At 55.5% G+C, this 20571-nt stretch overlaps 1 protein-coding gene and 1 pseudogene across 1 annotated transcript in view; one reads left to right on the top strand and one right to left on the bottom strand.

The window, feature by feature from the left end:
- Positions 1-15470, top strand: part of ASS1 (argininosuccinate synthase 1) — a 52928-nt gene extending 37458 nt beyond the window's left edge. The window contains exons 13-16 of the mRNA XM_046021964.1: positions 4851-4982; positions 9813-9969; positions 13684-13749; positions 15190-15470. Of these exons, the coding sequence (XP_045877920.1) occupies positions 4851-4982; positions 9813-9969; positions 13684-13749; positions 15190-15235 (401 nt within the window). The 3' untranslated portion in view covers positions 15236-15470. The remainder of the gene's footprint in view (positions 1-4850; positions 4983-9812; positions 9970-13683; positions 13750-15189) is intronic.
- A 3059-nt stretch (positions 15471-18529) lies between these two features.
- LOC123953124 lies at positions 18530-18758 on the bottom strand (annotated as a pseudogene).
- Positions 18759-20571: the final 1813 nt, after the last annotated feature.

Below are 20571 nucleotides of genomic sequence, written 5' to 3'. Positions count from 1 at the left end.
GTGCCCCAACCCATACACCACCCCACCCCGACCCAGACCCCAGCGGATTGGCGGATCCCATCCCGTTCTACCAGATCGTGCCGTCCAGTCCACCCGACAGCCTCAGGAACAGAGGAGATGGATTTAAGCTGCAGCAGTGTTTCGGTCCCCACCTCTTCCTCCTTGGTCCACTCTCCGCACCCCCCCGCCACCCCCCCAGCTCCTTGCCCTTTTCCCATCCCCCCCCTTGGCAGTAATTATGGTGTGATTGAAGCCGCTCCACGGAGAACCGCTGACACCTCTGTCTTTTTCCTGTAAACACGGGGAGATGAAAATAGACACTTGGAGCTGCTGTGCGTGTCACCGCGGAGATGTCTGTTGTCTCTTCCTCCGCGACAGCGAGACTCACCTGTCATCTCCTTCTTTTGACGCAGTGGTTTGTATGCCGACTGTCAAAAGCCCAAATCCATAGACTTTTAGCGCCAGGTTCCTGTCACTGTTTTTTTTTTAAGTCATTTTTTCCCAGAAGGAATATACCGAAACCATCTGTAGCCCCCTACCCCTGCGGAGAGGAGAGGGGGGATCTTTCAAATGCTTGCACGCGTGCACACACACACACACACACACACACACACAACAGCAGCAGCCTGGAAACAGCTTTTGGATCAGTCACAATTAACTTTAACACCTAAGAAAAGGAGCAGGAATATTAATTGTGCGGCGCATTTGAGGGCCGTGGCTTTTTTTCTGGTCCCCAACGCTTCCTGCCGCTGTCTAGGAGGGTTGATGGCCATGAGGCTGGTTCTGAGTCCGCGGGGGTGTGCAGCTCTGCCCACCGGACACTGCTCCTTTCCCGGGGTTCAGCTCTCGCAGGCCAGCAGCAGGGGGCCCTTGGGCAGGTCCTGGCTCTTGCTGGCTGGAAAGTATAGAGGCCCTCCCGGCACCCCGCACACAACCATTGTCGTCCCTACTCTGGGCTGCTGGGAGGTGACGCTGTGGAGTCGGCCCCGGTGTCCTAGAGACAAAACCCTCAGGATGCCCACCACATCAGGGGAACAGTGTGTCCCGGGACCTACCTTCTGGGCAGGTCTCAGTGGAAGAGAGAAGGAAGAGCCTTTTGCCTGGGGCCCAGAGGTGCCTGAGGTGAGCCAAGGTCACGGGGCAAACCTGAGCTGGGAACAATGAAGGCGTCAGTTCTCTGAGCCTTCTGGTCCCCAGCCTCAGCCCTGCAAATACAGCTAGGACTGTGTCCCAGGCCTGGCCCAGCTGAAGACAGGAAAGCAAGGAGTCTGATTCCCTGGGATCTGAAAGCAGGAGGGCTCCAGCTCTCAGCCTGGCCGAGCTGGCACTGTTGAGACTGTTTGTGCCAATATACGGACAGCCTTTGAGAGTTTCTGGGTTTTTCCGAGATGTAGCAAAACTAAATCATTAGACGGCCTGCCTCTGATTCAATAAATTTGCAAGCTCTTAATATGTGCCGGGAAGAAAGACCAGTAGGCTTCTGTCCGTGTGTCTCGCTGTAGGTGGCTCGTGGGGAGTTACTGTACTTCCGGTGATGAAATTTCTAGGAGAGTTGAAAACTTGCGCTTTAACGTGGTGGTTGGTCGTGTCTGCCATGCTGAAGGCAGACATTTCTAAATGTTCTACAGACGTCTTTGTAAACAGGTGGCTGAACCATTGGGCCTTTCTCTGTGGCCCGGGGCCAGTGGGAGCCACTGGCTTGTGGCTCCTTCCTGTCCCCTCCCAGGAGGAGTCCTGACTTCTGGGCTGAGTTTTTGCAGGTTTTCCATGACTCCCCGTTTTCATGCTCTTGGCTCTTCTCGGTCTTCCCTCCATCTCCAGCTCCAACAGCCTTTCTGGGTTGGGGCTCCCAGGCACTCGGTGGAAACAGATAACAGAGCCCCTGTGAACTGTGTTTGCAAGCGTGACAAGGAGGTTGAGCGAGGGCCTGAACCTTGCCCCAGGACTCTGGGCTTAGGGCCGGTGCGTGAACTTGGTACATTGGTGTTTTTCCTGCTGGGGAGGCCATTTGCCCTCACAAGGTCACAATGGGATCAGGACAGCAGATTGGCCCAAGGACCACACTAATGAAACGGGACAGGCTCTTCTGTGGCATGTCCTAATTCTAGCAGGGCTTGGTCTGCGGGTGGGGCTTTGACACGTGTGTCCCCCCTCCCCAAGATCAGGCTGTCAGGGGTTTACGGATAAGAGACTCAGCCCCTAGAGAGGCTCTTTCCTGCTCGGGAACACTGCAGAGCTAGGATGAGAGGCCAGGCTGTTCCTCCTTGGTTCCCCAGATTTGCGTTCCCGTCCATGCCCCGGGGAGCACAGGACCACTTGGCCAAAGGATCTGAGGGGCAACCTGGAGCAGGGAAGGGATAGCCAGATGATGCTCCCACCGACCTTCTCTCCCAAGACTTCAGTCTGTCTATCTGTAAAATCGATGTCGGGGCCAGAGTGGCGTTCTAAGGACGTCTTGGTGGAGCCTGGGCCCTGCAGAGAGGCCTCTGCTCCCCGCGGTGGGGCCTGGGCTCTCTCTTCTGTGTGCTAGGTTTCTGCCAAAGACTGAATAAGGGGTTTGCAGCTCCAAGTTAAAAGAATGGGGCACCAGTGGTCTGAAAGGACCTGTCCTGGCAGCTGACATTTCTCTGATTCCAAGTGGAAGACCGAAGACTGGAAGGTTCTTTAGAGGAGGATGAGTGACCGCACCCTCAGCCATGCCCAGGGGGCCTTTGGGCTCCAAGGTCAAAAACAATCTCCTTCTGATTTGGGGAGTGGGGAGCAGGTGGTTAAAAACTTTTTTTTTTAAGAGTGCTGAAATGTACATAACATTGACCCTTTTACCCATTTTGAAACCTGCAGTTGAGGGGCAGGAAGTACGTTCACACGGATACGCAGTCGTCATCCCCAGAAACCCCCGGCATTCTGTCTTCCACAGCTGAGAGCCCCGCAGATAGCCCCCACCCAAGCAAAACAACCTCCCGCTGCCGCCGCCTCCCTGCCCCCCGCCCCCCCATCCCACGTCCGGTCTCCGTGAACTCCATGACTCTGGGGACCTGATCGAAGTGGAATCGGGCAGTATGTGCCCCCGCCCCCCGGCCCAGCATGCCGCTCTCCAGGTCCGTCCCCATTGTAGCAGGTGTCGAGAGTCCCCTCCCTCTTCGACGCCGAGTAACAGCCTACCTGTTACCTGTCTGTGCCGCATCTTTTTTTTTTTAAAGATTTTATTTATTTATTTGACAGACAGAGATCACATGTAGGGAGAGAGGCAGGCAGAGAGAGAGAGGAGGAAGCAGGCTCCCCGCCAAGCAGAGAGCCCGATGCGGGGCTCGATCCCAGGACCCTGAGATCATGACCTGAGCCGAAGGCAGAGGCTTTTACCCACTGAGTCACCCAGGCGCCGCCCCGTGCCGCATCTTGTTTGTTGGTTCAGCCGATGATGGACATTTTGGTGGCTCCCGCCTTTCGGCTGCTGGGAACAGTGCTGCCGCCGTGAACGCGGACGCACAGATCTTTTCTGATTTTTTTTTTTTTAGTTTTATTCATTTACTTGACAGAGACCACAACTAGGCAGAGAGGCAGGCAGAGAGAGAGGAAGGGAAGCAGGCTCCCTGCTGAGCAGAGAGCCCGATGCGGGGCTTGATCCCAGGACCCTGGGATCATGACCTGAGCCGAAAGCAGAGGCTTTAACCCCCTGAGCCACCCAGGCGCCCCTCCTTTCTGATTTCTGAAGCAGCTCCAGTGTGGAAGGACAGTGATAAGTTTTCGGGATCACTTTAAATGTGCCCCTTTACCGCCGTAAACGTGACATGGTGGGAGGAAAGGAAGCTTTCAGGGTCTCGTCGGCGGGATGGGGACGGTTCCTGCTGCTTCCCACAGAGCGGACGCAGGGCGGGTGTGCCGGTGGTCCACTCAGCGGACTCCCCTGATTTATTCGAGAGGGTCTGGCTGTGTGCGCATGGGCAGTCCTGCCTCCCTGTGCCTTAGTGTCCTCAAATCCGCTGTGGGACTCCTGATCAGACCTCCCTCCCAGCCAGGACCGTGCTCAGCTCAGGGTCACTTTGGAGACTGCCCCCCCTCCCGCCCCGGGTCCAAGCAGGTTGTCTCAGAGGTAGAGACACAGGGCCCTAAGGTCATCGGGAGGGGGCTCGAGCAAGACCCTCTTCCCATGACCTTCTGGGTGTGGGCCCCATCGCCAGCTGACCTGCAGGGCAGCAACCGACACCGGTCAGGGACTTGGCACCTCCATCCGGGTCCCAGCTCCACACCGGGCCCATTCTGTCTCCTCCCAGGCTCGGTTTCCCCATCTGCACGTGGGGTTGGTGCGGGAGCCCACCAGGCCCCCGGCGGCCACAGAGGTCAGGGTGTATCTGCAGAGACGTGGCTGGCAAGGGAGCCGCCGGCTGAAGGTGGCATGTGTGTACACACATGTGTGCATGTGTGTGCAAGTGTGTGCACAGCTGTCCCCCCCGCTCCCCGGCTCCCCAGTGGAAGGGAGGAAGGGATATTTGGGGCCCTGGGCTCCACCGTGGTTGGTTTAATTACAGGTTTTCAGCCGCGGGCCGGTGGGCACGTGTTGGGAAGGAGGGGGGAGCAGCTCCGAAACCCTGTCATTTTCCAGCGTCTGGGGCCTCTTCAAAGGGGGGCATCTAGACATTTTCTCCACGAGCCGCGGAGTGGACTGTCGTGGCCCCAGCATGAGCATAATGACAGGCGCATTTTGCGACAAGCTGGGAGTGAATGGGTCCGACCGGCTTGTCTCCTGTCAGACGAGTCATTATTATTTTTTTTTTTTTGTCATTGCTGACAGTTTGGGTTTCATGCGTTTCTCTCTTTTTTCTCCTTTTCCCCCTGCCTGGAAAAATGGCTAGGTATCTACGAGACCCCAGCAGGGACGATCCTTTACCACGCTCATTTAGACATCGAGGCCTTCACCATGGATCGCGAAGTGCGCAAAATCAAACAGGGCCTGGGCCTGAAATTCGCGGAGCTGGTGTACACAGGTGCGTAAACCACCCCCCCCCGCCAGGTGAGCAGCACCCACCTCCACTCCCACCCCGCCCACGGCCATCCTCGCAGGAGCCCGACAGGGGCAGGCTGGAGGGGGTCGAGCCAGGGCAGGGGACAAGGAATTGGGGGGGGGGGGTGACGGCACCTGGCTCTTTCACTTACAGGGTGTGGAGCCCCCGAGACAGCCGGCTGCCTCTGCCCCCTGTGATTTGCACGACTTGGTCAGTGTCACCCCTCAGGCGGCCCACTGTGACCCAGCACGCACCCGCTGGGGACACGAGCCATCCCAGGGGTTCCTCCCGGTGTTCCTAGGAGAGCAGCAACCAGCCCCTTCTACAGATGAGGAAACGGAAGGTTCAGGGCTGAAGGACCTTGTACAAAGTTACACAGCGGAGTGGCCTAGCTGGCTTTGACCCCAGGCTGGGCTGTGACCAGGCAGAACCTGGAGCTGTCACAAACAAGGGAAAGCCTGCCTTGACCAAGACCTTGGTCCCAGGCCTGGGCATTGCCTGAGCCAGAGGTAGCCCATGCATGGAATGACATTAGCACATGGTTTGGGCGGGGGGTCCCCACGTTACAGGTGAGACTCAGTGCCCTATCTGTCACAGGGCTGGAATCCAGGCCTCCTGACTGCAAACCCATCCCTCACACCATGTCACGGGGGTCCCCAGATCCAGCCCATGGCCTGTTTCTGTTCAGCCTGCAAGCGAAGCCATGGGTTTTTTTTTTTTTTACACATTTTTAAAACAGTTGGGGGAAAAACTGTTTATTAATACTATTTCATGTCCCATGAAAATTACAGGAAACTCAAATTCCTGTGTCCATAAATAGCATCTTGGGCATGGCCACGGGCACTGGCTCATGTGTTATCTGTGGTCACTTCTGAGCAGCAAGGGCAGAGTTGACAGAGACCATGTGACCTGCCGAGCCTAAAACATTTACTGTCTGCCCCTGCTCTGTCACACGAGAAGTCCCTCTGAGCTGTGGGGGGGGGGGGGGGGGGGACAGGCCGCCCCGAGGCCTGGACATCAGGGAGACTGGGAAAGTGCATATTCATAATCCTTACCTGGGATAAGCCTCCGCTGCCCTTGCCTGGTCCTCTCCTCCCCTCGGAGGTTTTATTTCCTTCCAAAGCTTCTAATCACTGTAACTCATCTTGGGATTTGAAGGGGACTCGGTGGTTATTGGCTGGTGATTTCTCCCTCCCATTGTATCTGGCAGCTTTGAAGCTGCCCCCCGCCCCCAGGTACAGACAGGTGTTTAAATACCATTGTCTCCTGCAGGCGCTCTGGCCCAGTGGGGTTTCAGCAGGAAGGTGGATTCTGGTTACAAAGTAGGAGAGTCATTAAGCATGGCGGGCCCATAGGGGAGAGCACCTGGCCAGGCCAAGTGGGGGCAGGCGTGCTGTCTTGCTGCAGGACTCTGAGCTAGGCACTCATGGGCATTACCTGATCTTAGCTACACCACGGTGAAGAAGCTGGGCCCCAGGCAGGTCAGGACTCCTGAATAAGGTTGCACCGCTGATGGGCTGAGGCTTGGAGCCCAGGACAGGCCGGCTTCAGAGGCCAAGCCCTCGGCCGCTCCAGTAGACCCAGTGGGCGGCGGGAAGGTGGGCTGGGGCCCTTAGGAAAGGGAGATCAAGGGGTCCCTCGGTGTCCGGGGCCCAACCTGGCCCGCCGGCTCAGTGCCTCTACACCCGACTGCCGGGGTGGAATCCTTGTTCTGTTACCCACTGAGCCCTCCAAATCCCCAAATGAAGTGCAGTGATTAGGAGCTTTCAACGGATTATTGATACTCGCCTTCCCAGCTACCCCTGATGTCATCATGCCCCTGTAGATGTCCGCTTGGCCTCGGGCAACAGCCTGTCCCTGGCACAGCTTGGAGGGGCTGCCTGATGGGGTTTCTCACGTTAGGGAGACGTGACTGTTACCGAGCGGGTTAAGCTAGTTAGTGAAGCTCCCCGTGCCTACGTCTCATCAGCAGAGTGGGGATCGCAAATGTACGTGTCTCGCAGGGAGGACTAACGACACAAACATTTGCAAAGAGCATCTAGAACTGGGAGGAATGCAGTTTCAGTGTGGGCTGATAAATTACAAAGGCCTGGAGTGGCTTCCGAGGCCGGAGTCAGGGACCAGGGACCTTGCCTTGGGCTGGGTTTATGACCTCAACTGGGTCTGTCTACCCTGAGCCTCGTTTTCCCTTCTGTAAAATAAAGGGCACCAGGCCAGATCTCTTCCCGCTGCTCTGCTGTGACACTTGGCTTCCTCGGAAACGCAGATAGGGAGACTGAGGCACAGAGAAGCCCTTCTACCTCGGCCCACAGCTGGATGCCCTGTTCATCATCCTGTCCTCACCCCATCCCCACGTTTCCCTGAGGGCTTCCACGGACCCCCTTCCCCCAGCCTGTGGGTCCCAATCCGCGGGGTCACCCTGGCAGGACCCCAGCTTCAGGACCCATCTCCTTTGGGGCACTAGCCCACCTCCTCTCTCTCGGCTGTTTCTCCAGCAGGAGAACGGGGTGACACACAGCTGGTATGGAGAGGGCTGTCGTCCTGGTTGGCGCAGGGCTCGGCCCACCCCCAGACCCAAGACACCCATGCAGCATGCCAGGCTCACTGTCCCTCTCCCCAGGCGGGGTCTGCTGGGAAAAGAAATCTGAGTGCAAGACCCCCATGCAGGGGAGGTGGGAGATCCTGAGATAAAGCCCAGGCCAGGTGCTCCCACGTGGGTTTCTGCCCCCCCACCCCCCACCCCCCCGCTTATCTCTGGTTCCATCTCCTCCCTGTCTTCCAGGCTGAGAGCTTAATGGTCTAATTATCCTGACTTGGCAAGAGGGCCAAGCCACTGAGGCATGGCGGGGTCTGGGGGCCATCATTGTCCCCTCCCACGGGGGTGCAGCCCAGAGTCAGGAGTACTTTTCAGGATCTCACTGTGGATGGGGACACCTCTCTGGGTGCCCGTCTCCCTGTACACGGGGAGGGGTGGGGGGGCTGGTGGAGGCCATATTCAGATCTCGAATTTAAAATGCTTAATGCTCAGCCTGCATCCCATCCGGGAACCCATCTACCCCCCGACCCGGAGGGTTAGTCATATCTCACTGTGCAAGTGAGGAAGCCAGGTACAGAGAGGGTGCATTGCCTGTCAGTGTAGAGCAGGAGACAAACCCAAATGACAGGAGGCCAGAGGGTGGGGACCCAATCTCCTCTCTCCCTGCCTGGCCCTCCCCCACCCCTACAAGCCGCCGGACCCTATCCCAGAGAAGGCCTGCTCCCCTTTCCCACGGAGAGCCTCCGCAGGTGCCCCCGGAGGCCGGGCCTCCAACAATAGCCGAGGACCCGGGGCTGACCTGGCCCTTTATCAGGGCAGGAGATCGCGCACCATCTGGCCCCACAGCTGCCCAGGTGGGCTCACCTTCCCAGCTCCGTTTCAGGGAAACTCTACCCCTCAAGCTGGCCCTCCCCCAGCCCTGACCACGGCCCGCCTGCCCGCCACAGAGACTAGAGAGGAGATGGCGGTCTGCGCGGCTGAGCCCGCTGGTGCAGAGGTATTGGCCCCGGAGCAGCCGGGAACTGAGCACACAGCCTTCGGGGCCTGCCGGCTCTGGGGGACAGAGTGTGGGTAAGGGACAGGGGCAGGGGGTAGCACATTCCCCAGGCACCTTGTATACTCATGATGGTCCATCCACAGGAAAACTCCCAGATTATCCTGGGAGGCCGAGCTGTTCTTTTTTTTTTTTTTTTTTTTTAAGGTTTTACTTATTTATTTGATAGAGCATAAGCAAGGGGAGTGGCAGGCAGAGGGAGAGGGAGAAGCGGGCTCCCGGCTGAGTAGGAAGCCTGACTCGGGGCTCGATCCCAGGACCCCAGGATCATGACCTGAGCCGAAGGGAGACGCTTAACCCACTGAGCCACCCAGGCGCCCCCAGGCTGAGCTGTTCTAATGTAGGTCCGCCCCAGGCACCTCACTGCAGCCTGTGTGTGATCTTGGAGAAGCCTCAACTTCCCCAGCTCTTACCTGCTCGCTCAGAAAAGAGAGAGGCAAAGAAGGTTTTTCTCACAGGACTGTTTCTGATGATGCAAAGAACTGGTCCGGGGGAAGAATTTAGCCTGTACTTCGTACATTTGAGAATTTGCATAGGAAAATATTAGCAGCCTGTAGACTGTTTACAGACGTCCGGGGGTGGGGGGCGAGCGGGGGGCTCCTCCTGTCTCTCGGGCAGGACACCGGCATGTGGATGCCCAGGGCCTCCACACCCAGTAAGCCCACTCACTGGTCCTGGGAGGGATGCTGTGTCCTCGCCACTCCGTAGATGGGGAACTGAGGCACAGAGCGGTGAAGGCCACACGCTCATGGTCTTTCTGACCCCAAACCACCCACCCAGCTGCCCCTGCTGGGTGCTCCCATCGCTCAGCCTGGGCCCGCACAGACACGTCTGAGTCTTAGCGGAGCTCTCCTGCCCCACCCGAGTCCCCGTGGGCAAACGACAGGATCCCTTCCCGGCTGTCTTCCCAGGGTCTGGCCCACTGTGGTGCCTGAACACGTGGCATGAGGCCGAGGTTACCTCCCCTCCTCCTGAGCCTTGGGTGGTGACTGTGGGCGAGGGCGGGGAGGGCCCTCCTTACCCACCGGAGACCTGCAAGGTCACAGGACAGGCACGCAGGCTCATTCCTTGGTGCAGCCGTTCACCAGTGTGCTTTGGGCCAAGAGCCACCCCCGAGGTCCGCCGTGATGGGCCGAGGCTCGGGGTGCCTTCCCCGGACTCCCAGTCCCGGGCCCCAGCACACTGAGCCTCCCTAGCTCCCTCGCTGTTTTCCTCCCCGCAGGTTTCTGGCACAGTCCTGAGTGCGAATTTGTCCGCCACTGCATCGCCAAATCCCAGGAGCGCGTGGAAGGGAAGGTGCAGGTGTCTGTCTTCAAGGGCCAGGTGTACATCCTCGGCCGGGAGTCCCCGCTGTCCCTCTACAATGAGGAGCTAGTGAGGTAGGTGCCCCCCCAGGGCCCCCCGGCTGAGGAACAGACTGACCTCATGGCCAGCGTCGCTTCTGACCAGCTTTCTCCACAGAGATGCGCCTACGCACGCATGGGGCACGGGGGAGATAGTCACCAGGGGAGTCGATGCCGCCTCTACCCCTGGGCCTTCCAAAGGCACCCGTCAAACGGTCACCTGAACGTAGAATTAGGCAAGATGGCTGTGCGGAGGTGCGGGAGAGGCTGGCTGGGCATAACGGGTGTGGAGAGGCTCCCCTGAGGAGGTCACCTTGGAGCCGGGCTCCCAAGGACAGGAGCTAAGCAGGTGGAGAAGGAGCAGGAGCTTTCCAGGGGCACCGTCATGTGCGGAGGTTCTGGGCCCTGGAAGAACATTCCAGAACATCCCAGGCAGTACTGGAACGTCGGGAGCCAGACCCCAGAGTGTGAGGGTCCCGGGGCCAGATCTTAAAAGCGATGGAGCCGTCAGACCTGTGCTTTTCGAGCTGCTTCCGGCCGCTCTGGAGAACTGACTTGGGCGAGGTGGGAGTGAGAGAAACAGAAGGTTTGACAACTGGTTAAGAGGTTAAGAGTGGAAAGGGCTTGGATGCGGAGGGAGAAGAAAAGGTATGGAATTGCCCAGCATACGCGGCTGGGCCCCTGTGGGTGGCAGTTCCCAGAGTGAGGGGGTTCTTGAGGGGAGAGCCTCCATGTGGGCTCAGACACCTTGAGGGTGAGTCATCTTGGAGACAGACCAGGAGGGTAATTGGCCAGCCCGTGGACACACAGGTCTGGAGGGGACGAGCACGTTGGGGGAAGACAGGGCAGGGTGGCAGACATCTCGAGGTTTCCCGAAGCCAGGAGGAAACTGGCTGGGGAGGGCAGGATCAGAGTGAGCCTGGAAGGGAGCCAAGGAGGGGACTTGAGGCCACACCAAGGGTGCTGCCAAGGCCCCGGGACAGTCAAAGGCAGCCCAAGCTCTTGAACTGCGCCTACACTTGGGCACGACAGTGCGGCCTTCACCGAGGACCACAGCATCCCCTTGGGAGGTCACCCGGCCACACACGAGGTGGGGAGCAGCAGCCCCACCTGACGCAGGTCCCAGGCCCAGCTCAGCCCCGGCGCAGGCCTGTTGGGAACTAGCGGGCGAGTTTTGTTTGGCGGTCAATATTATTTCCCTCTTTCCCGTCCTCGCCGCGCTGAGCTTCTCCCCCCTTCCATCTTTCTAAACACTTTATAAGCCATAAATATAACCGAATCAGTTTAGATCAGTCGGGGTAAATGTCAAATTATCTTCTCTCTTTCTCTCTCTGGCTCTTTCCTCCCTCCCCCTCCGAATCAGCAGCCTCTAATAATCTGCCCAACCCTTCATTAAACCTTACAGCCTCACTCAGGGAGATTAAATGAAGAAAGTAAAAAGGGGAAGGAAAAAAAGAGAGAAAAGCAGGCGCATTTATTCTCACTGTGTCTCCGACCATTTCCCCTTTCTTTTTGATTTCTACATCGCTGACTTGAAAGCCCTTGAGTGACAGCCTCGCAGGGACCAGCAAGGAAGCCGCGAGAGGTAACAGAACTGGAAATGCCGTGGCACAGTAGGTAGAAAGTAACGTAATTATAGAGCAGGTCAGAGCCACTCGAATGAGCAAAAATAAAAGCACAGAGGTTTTCTGTAGACCGTCAGGGGAGGTAAAAAAAAAAAAAAAAAAAATCATTGTAAACTCTTTTTCCACCACCAACCCCCCCCCCCACCAACCACCACCCCAAACCGCAGTTTTAAAGAGAGGTTTCTCGGCTCCCGAGAAGCACCTCTGGGAGGCCTTCTTCAGCCTCGTGTGCGAGACGAGCGTGTCCCTGGACGTGGGCCTCTCTTTGCCGGGGCCGCCGGGGTGTCCGGGGAGGGGAGCGGGAAAGTTTGTTTTGACAACGCGCACGCGAGATGGCGATGAAAGGGCAGATGAGTGTGGAGGGGAGCAGGAAGGGGCCCTGAGCCCTGGCTTCTCCCTGAGTAGAGCACAGGGAGCCTTCCGAAGGGGACGGGTGACTCGGACAGCGGCGGTGTGTGCCACGATTTGATTTATGTGGGGAGGGGTAGGCGTTCTCGTCCAGAGCGAAGTCCGTAAAAGGGAGCTGCAGAGGCTCATGCCTTAGTTTGTCCGGCTTTTCCCTCTGCCCCGTGAGGGGGGCCAAGAAGCAGCCCCTCTGGGGTCTGGCAGCTTCCCCCTTCCAGGGGACTTGCTGGTCTCCTCCTGGTGACTTGTGCCGCCTGAGACCTGGAGGGGCCCGCGGAGGTGGGGAGGAGGAAAGAAGGGGTGGGGATTCATGGGCAGCTTCACGGGCCCCATGAAGGGCAGGGCCGGGGCGTGGTGGGGCGAGGGCACCAGCGCCCACGTCCTGAACAAGCTGTAGGACAGCTGAGCGCCGAGACCTCACTTGTTGTAAGAAGTCCACAGTCCACAGAGCCAGCCAGAGGCACAGCCTTGGGGTCTCAGGGGGAAAAAAAAAAACTAGCAGATTCCCCTCTGCCCTCCTCCTCCCCAATCTCACCTCTCCGGGGAAGGCTCCTGAGGGGACAGGCCGCCTCCTTGTCATCGAGAACCTTGAGACTGCTTTGTCCTGAGGCTGGAGTTCTGGAGACGTGAGGACAAGGGGCTGATTCAGAGCAGGACCCGTGAGAAACAGAGGAGGCACCCCTCCCCACCAGAGGCTTGGAGGGTGGCCCTGAGGCGCCAGATCTGAGACCACAGTGCCCCGTTCTTGTCCTCAAAGAGTTTATCCCAGCGGCGATTAAGGCCGACGGGTGACGGTTCGCTGACATCTGCTGCCCCACCTCCCGCACCGTGGGCCCTCTTCTCATCTTGCTTCTGCTTCCCCGGCACCTGCAGACCATAGGTGCCTAGGAAAGGCCCGTATAAGTGAATGCGTGAAAGAAAGACACGAGTCCTAAGTCGCGTGTGCCAGGTGCGGCAGCCGCATCGTTTCCCGTGGGGCCGGCCATAACTCCGAGGGGCCCATTTGGCAGGTGAAAGCCCGAAGCTCAACGAGCAGGAGGAGGTACCCTGAGCTCTGCGGCGGGAGGGGTGGCGGAGCCTGACCGGAAGGACTGTGGTTGGGAAGGGTTTCTCGAAGGACGGCTCAGTGAAAACAGCCCCGAAGGTGAAGGCTGTCGAATCTGGAAGACGGCACTTGTAGACAGGGGACGCATTGGTAACAGTGGCGGCTGACCAGGCCCTTCTTGGGGCTGGCCGGCGTGGGGTGGGTGTCAGGTTTGTGGATGGATCTCCGTGCTGGCGGGGGGGTGGGGGGAGCGGGCACTGAGCGCATCGGGGTGCTGTCACAAGTCCGAGGCTGTCCCAGGGGCACCCCATGGCCGCGTGGAACTTCAGGCCACTGGATGCCATCAGCTGTTGCTGGAGATGCCTGAAGGCAGAGCTGGCTCACAGGTGTGTCCTCGTTGGAAGATTTCGGCCACTGGCGCGGGCTGAGCTGCATGGACCCCTACCTGCCCATCCACGGAGCGGGGCTGAGGCTGCCTGCTCTCCAGTGCTGGGCACGGTGCCTTGCCCATAGTAGGGCTCCTGAATTGGACAGAAAGCCATGAGAGACCAAAGTTTGGGCCAAGCCGGCCAAGAGACCCTAGGTACCCGCGAGCCTGAGATGTCGTCCCTAGCCCCGGAGAGCCTCCGGAAGCAAAGCCTAGGGTGCGCTGACCGGCTTCTCCTCTCTCCGCAGCATGAACGTGCAGGGTGACTATGAGCCAGTCGATGCCACTGGGTTCATCAATATCAACTCCCTCAGGTGAGCCGCTCCCTCTGGTCTTCAGAACCCCCAGGTGTGGGCAGCAAGCTCTGATGGGACCTCAGCTGCTCTGCTGTCCCATCCTAGACAAACCACGCCTTCCCAGCACTCTGCCCACAGCATCTTCAGTGCCTGCTGTGGGCCCAGCCTGCTCCTGTTCTCAGAGGGGCAGAAGGCGTAGCCGGAAACTACCAGAAGCCTGGTGCTTGGGTTCCCTGTTTCTGGGTCCTGCCCTTTGCCTCAGACACTCACTCCCACCCCTTCTAGCTGCAAGAAGGACTCTATCAGGAGCCCCTTGTGTGGGCAGGTTTAGAAAGGCAAATGGCCCAGAGGTAGAAATGGACCTCAGAAAGTCATCGGGCCGGAAGGCCCCTCGTGCCTGTCACCATACCTGAGCTACAGATCGAGCTGGAAACCACCCTAGCTATGTGCATGCCCATGGCCTGGTTGGGTAGCAAGCGTCGTCTGCAGCCACTCAGACCTGGGTTCAGATCCTGGCTCCGCAGGATGGTCTCAGACCCCTTCCGGACCCCTAGGCGCACAGGTGGGGATACTGACCCTAGCCACCTCACAGGTGTGGCAAAAGTTTGCATGAATCCCGGGACATCAGCCTGGCACTCAGCCCGGACCCTGGCCTGCTGGAAGAGCTCATGTGCTCAGCGTAGGTGTTTCCCGGGGAGGGGACGGGCATGCACAAGGGCAAACAGGGTCATTCATGACCAGTGGCTACGATACACCAACTTCCAGCCACTCTCCGGGGTCGCACTGAATTCTTACACAAATTTGCAACCCCTGAAACGGGCCCAGAGTGGTTAAGTAAGCCGCCCACAGTCACACAGCTAGGAAGCCTCGGAGCTAAGTCCAGAAGGTGTGTCTGTCCAACTCTTGAGTTCTGAGTCACCAACTTCCTTCTCTCCCGGCTTGGCGTTGGGAAGAAGGCACGAGTCTCTCTTGTCTCCCGAACACATGTCCTGGGCACAGAGCCACCATTTTGTCCCTGGAGCCGAGAGACCGGGAGAGATGCTGAATCCGGCCTGACCTTCCCCGGGCGCTCTCCTGCTCCAACAATCACCGCCCCCCCCCCCCCCCCCCGCCTCCTTCGCCCTCTGTATTTTATGACTATAAACCCTTTTAAATGGCTCCGAACACATTGGGTTCTCATAATGGCCTCTTCATCGCTCCCATTGCCAGTTAAATGCTTTGTCTTCAACAATGCCAAGCAATGTTTTCCGCTAAAGATAAATTAATTACATTATCCTGTTTGGAGGGCAGGAGGGGCCGGGGCAGGAGCGGGAACAGAGGGGGAGAAAAAAAGACAACTTCACACACATCTTAACCAACAGCTGCCCCCGCCACCCGGGTTCTGCCTGAATTAATTGAACGGAGTGCATGTTGTTATTGTTAATTTACATTTTTCTTTGTTTTCAATCTGGTTTACAGGCTGAAGGAATATCATCGCCTCCAGAGCAAGGTCACTGCCAAATAGACCGGCTGACAATGAGGAGCCGGGGCCTCGCCTTTGCCCATCTCCCAAGTACAGGCGCTAATTGTTGTGTTAATTTGTCATCGTGACTTGTTCTCCGCGGCTGGCGGCCTGGTGGGGGTGCCAGGCCCCAGCTTTGTTCCCCGCTCCCCGGTGGCCTGCCCAAATGGTCATCAGAGACGGGCTGGGGCGGCCGCCGTGGGGAGCTGGAAAATGACAATTAAAAAAGGATACATGAGATTTTTGTTTCGTTCTTTCTGCAGCGAGGGTCTCGCTCTTCCTAGACCGACCTTTGTGTTTTCTGAGTTAAGCGCTGCCAGACCCAGCTTTCCGGGGAACCTGTTCCTCTGGAAGGATGGGACTCCCTCCCCCAGCAAAACCCCAGGGACCCAGATACGCGCCCCTGGGTCAGCCTGGCATTTTGTCACCGGCTGTGGCCCCGTGCCGCGTCACGGGAACCAAGGAGAGTTTGGGTGACATGCTGGAGAGCTGACCTGCCGTCGCCCACGGAGAACAACCGGGAACGGCGGCCATGACGGACCACACGAGACTCCCCCCACCACAGCACAGTGGCTTTAAGTAGCCTAAATTGTGGAGAAGGAGGAACCCCCAGTAAGAGGAAAAGCCCGGACAGAGAACACAAAAGGACAGGCACAGCATTTTACCCATACTCTTGGGGGAAGCCACCTGGCCTACAAGGTTCCCGCTACTGCACCTCCCCCACCCAGCGCCCAAGGCCGCCATGTTGGTGCAGTGACTCCGCCCCCTCCGTCATAGCTCATTGGACCGTGACTGGGCACCTGACCCAAGCTGGGCCAATCAGAATCTCACTCCCAGGAACTGGACAGGGGCAAATAGCCGGAAGTGAGCACAGGTGTACTGGGGCAGGATAGGATGCCCAGTGCCCAGAGAGGCAGAGAGAGGAGAAAGAAGCGGGAGGAAGGAGGGAAGGGTGGGTTCCAGGTTTAGAACCCCAGTTCCCATCCTGGTATGAACTCTGGTGCTGGTGGCGTTTTGTTTTGTTTTAAAGATTTTATTTATGTATTTGACAGACAGATCACAAGTAGGCAGAGAGGCAGGCAGAGAGAGAGGAGGAAGCGGGCTCCCTGCTGAGCAGAGAGCCCGATGCAGGGCTCGATCCCAGGACCCCAGGATCATGACCTGAGGTGAAGGCAGAGGCTTTAGCCCACTGAGCCACCCAGGCGACCCTATTTTGTTTTGTTTCGTTTTGTTTTGTTTTGTTTTGTTTTGTTTTGTTTTAAGGCAACTCCGTGCCCACCGCAGAGTCCCGCGCAGGGCCTGAACTCAGGTTCCAAGATCAAGACCTGAACCGAGATCAGGAGTCAGACAACCCACTGAGCCAATCAGGCGCCCCAGTGCTGGTGGCGTTAATGGTGGCATTTCTCCATCCGGATTCTGTAAGACACCCTGGGGTTCTCATAACCTGTTGCCATTTAGGGCTTAAGCTTGATGAGGGAGTTCCTGATTCTTGGAACCAGAAGCATCTTGACTGGGAAGACTCGAGTGCTGGTTATGCTGGGCCCCGCCCTGGTTCTGATCACTGTACTGCCTTGGTCCATGAGGGTTTCTTTCCAAACAGGTTATGTCTTGAAAACGTATTTTTCTCTAATTATAAAACTATAAGTGAATTACTTGATATTAATTTTGCCAAACACTTGGCTGTACGTTTTATGCGCATCATCTCACTTGCTCTCCAAAACAACACTGTGAGGTAGAAACTTCCATCTCCATTTCGCAGAGGAGGCAACAGATGCTGAGAAATTGATTTGCCAAAGGCCACTCAGCTAGCACGATGACAGCCAAGAACCAAACCCTGGTCTGGCTGACCCCCAGAGCCTTGCTTATGTCCTTAGTCATCATAATGGGCTGCATCTTACTAAAAAAATTAAAATCTTATGGCAAAAATGATCAGCCATCAGCTTAGCATCCCAGTTACAAACACTGCTTACACTTAGTGTATTTCTTTAAGATCCTATTTTTCTACGCTTATAAATATTTTTGCAGAGGTCTTTAGGTTAAAGTATTTAAAAGCAGATCTTGCATTGTGCTTTAAAATGCTAACACTATGTCATGAATGGTTCCCCACATCATTGAATCTCTTCTCAAACACAACAGCTACATAATATTCTGCTATACTGGGGGGAAAAAAAAAGATTAAGTCACTCAACTTTTTCCCATTTATAGATCCCCCCCCCCACATCTAAATTGTTCTCCTGCCCTTTGTTGAATTTAATTGAGTATTTTGGGTGGTTGGTTTATTAGCTACACTTTTTTTTTTTTTTTAGCCTTTTTGGTGGATTCTCCAGAATACCTCTAGCTTACCCCAGTCTTTCTTCAAGTAATACCACACAGCCTCATGTGTAATACGAGAACCTGACACACAGCAACCAATGGCATTTGCCTTCGTGCTCTTGTTGTCGGAGGCATTACTTTTTTCAAAACCCCACAGTATGTTGCTATTACTTTTGCTTTGGATTGCCACGTGTTTTCAAACGATTAAAAATAAGAAAAGAATTTTTTTGATTTTGTTTTGTTTTGTTTTAAGAAAAGAATGTTTTGTATTTATCCTCATGTAGGATCAGTAATGTTTCTTTCTTCAGTGTTTGACAGAATTAACCGGTGAAGTCATCTGGGCCTGGAGTTTTCTTGGTGGGAAGCTTTTAAAGGGGCACTTGCGTTTCTCAGTCTGTGAAGTGTCTGCCTTGGGCTCAGGTCATGATCCCGGGGTCCTGGGATGGAGCCCCACACCCGGATCCCTGCTCAGTGGGGAGTCTCCTTCTCCCTCTCCCGCCTGCCACTCCCCCTGCTTGTGCTCTCCCTCTCTCTCTCAAATAAATAAATAAAATCTTTTAAAAATGAAGTATAAATTCAATTTTTTTGATTCATATAGGGTGTTTCATATTCTCCATTTCCTCTTGGGTCACTTTGGGTAATTTGTGTCTTTGGAGGAATTTGCCCATTTCATTTAGGCTGTCAAATTTTTTTTTTTTTTTCTTTAGAGAGATCACAAGCAGGCAGAGAGGCAGGCAGAGAGAGAGGAGGAAACAGGCTCCCCACAGAGCAGAGAGCCTGATGCGGGGCTCAATCCCAGGACCCTGGAATCATGACCTGAGCCGAAGGCAGAGGCTTTAACCCACTGAGCCACACAGGCGCTCCTAGGCTGTCAATTTTATGGGCATAAAGCCTTTCATGATATTTCCTTAGGATCTTTTTTCCTTTTTTCTCCAAAATGTGTTTATTGGGATAGTTGCCCACTCATCTGGATTCAGGGTGCTTTTAGCTCTGCCTCTGTGTGAAGGAGCATCCTTCTGGAAGCCTTGTTTTCCCTCTCATAGGCTGGCAAAGGACAGTGGAGCAGCCAACACACAAAACAACGGTTTTGTGTGCGGCTAAAGATGGTGATTTTGTGGCATTCATATGCATGAGTAGGAGTTGGGGCTCTGTACCAGGTGCTTCCTCTGTCCTCTTCCCAGGACGGGTGGAGGACGTCCTTCAAGAGGGGCATGTTCTCATGGGGAGGTCTTCATGGCTAGAAAGGCTAATTATCTTTTTAATGTGTTAGGACTGATAGTGAGGTTCCTCTTTCATTACTTACCTTGGTAATTTGTGTCCTAGTGTCTTCTTGATCAATGTAACTAAAAACTTACTATTTTTTGTCCCTCTTTACAGAATGTCTCTTTTTTCTGCCTACTTTTAAGACTTTCTCTGTATTGCTGATTTTCAGCAGCTTGATAATGCGTTGTTATGGTTTTCTTACGTTTACTCTATTGGGGTTCATTGAGCTCGAACCTGGAGATTTTTACCAAATTTGGAACATTTTTGGCAGTTATGCCTCTCCGTTTACATACATCACATCGTTTCCTATCCTTACTGTCTCTATCGTGGATCTCACTTGGCGTAAAATCCAAAGTCCTTACTACCGCCAGCACCAACTACCAGACATAGAAGTGAGACCACATGGCTCATAAGATGAGAGCAGCTGCCCGAGTGACCCCACATGAGACCAGCTGAAGAATCATCCAGAACAACAACCTCTAAGCACATTAGAACGAATAAAGTTTGGTTCTATTCCATTAAGTCTGGGTTATTTGTAATGCAGAAACAGATCATCAAAATTGACTATGGCCTATCAATCCCTTCAGGATCCAGCTCCCTCCTAGCTCCCTTCCTCACCTCCTTTCATACTCCCTCTCATTCTGTGCAGCCCGCTGTCTTACTTGCTGTTCCCCAAACAGGCCAGCTCTCCCTGGACCCTCCTCCCTGAGACAGCCACAAGACTCGCTTGTTTACCGAGCCCTAACCTGGCACTTGCTGTACCCCTTGCCCTGCCTTTCTCTGCTCCATATCACGTATTACTTGACCTACTAGGCATCGATTTGCCTTGTGTGCCTAATAATTTTTTGTTAGATGCTGGGCATTGTTGAGTGTCTCTCCCACCAGGACAGGGAGCTCTGTATGGGCAGAGATCAGATCTGTCTTATTCACAGATAGGCCATAGTCAATTTTGATGATCTGTTTCTGCATTATAAATAACCCAAACTTAATGGAATAGAACCAAACTTTATTCGTTCTAATGTGCTTAGAGGTTGTTGCTCTGGATGATTCTTCAGCTGTGTCCCAGCTGCTGAAACCAAGCCTGGTCCGTAACAGGGCTCAGTAAATATTTGTTGAATGAGTGAATATCTACCCAGTCTTCATTAGCTCAGAAGCCACATCCCAGGAACTTCAGAAAGTTCTCTCTCTCCCCAGTTCAGCTCCCAGTCCTGCTCTAGAAGTACAGGGAACAGTGCTTACACATTCCGGAGCCATTTCAATCCAATCCTCACCCCACAGTCCTGGTCCTGCTTTTTTTCATCTCCTGCCACTCCTGTAACTTCATTCCAGCCACTATCTACAACCTTGACATGCCACTGCCCCTGATCTCTCGACCACGGACCCCAACTCCACTGAGAAGTGGGCGGAAACCCCCTTAGGGATCTAGAATGGGGTCGCTTGGACACTGAAGGGTTAGGACTCTCAGCCTTTCACATAACACAGATCCGCCACATCTGGGCATGCAGGTGTAGATAAGTGGTCTGGGTTGTTGATAGTTTCAACCAACAGCCCCCAGCGGTCACTAGAACCAGTCTGTCCTCCAGCTACAGACCTTGTTGCAGGGGTTAGCTCATTGGGACTGACTCTGCCTTTCTCGGGGTAGACGTTATCCTGGGGAGACCCAAGATTCCATGACCCACTGGCCCCTGGGCCACCACCGAAGTCCAGGTATGTCTGAATATGGTCATTGCCAACACTGGCGATCTGTCTTTAGGCATGTTCTT

Source organism: Meles meles, chromosome 11, assembly GCF_922984935.1.
Source record: "Meles meles chromosome 11, mMelMel3.1 paternal haplotype, whole genome shotgun sequence".
Classification (NCBI taxonomy): Eukaryota; Metazoa; Chordata; class Mammalia; order Carnivora; family Mustelidae; genus Meles; species Meles meles.
The sequence above is the reverse complement of the archived record's forward strand: the minus strand, read 5'-3'. Positions and strand labels throughout refer to the sequence as shown.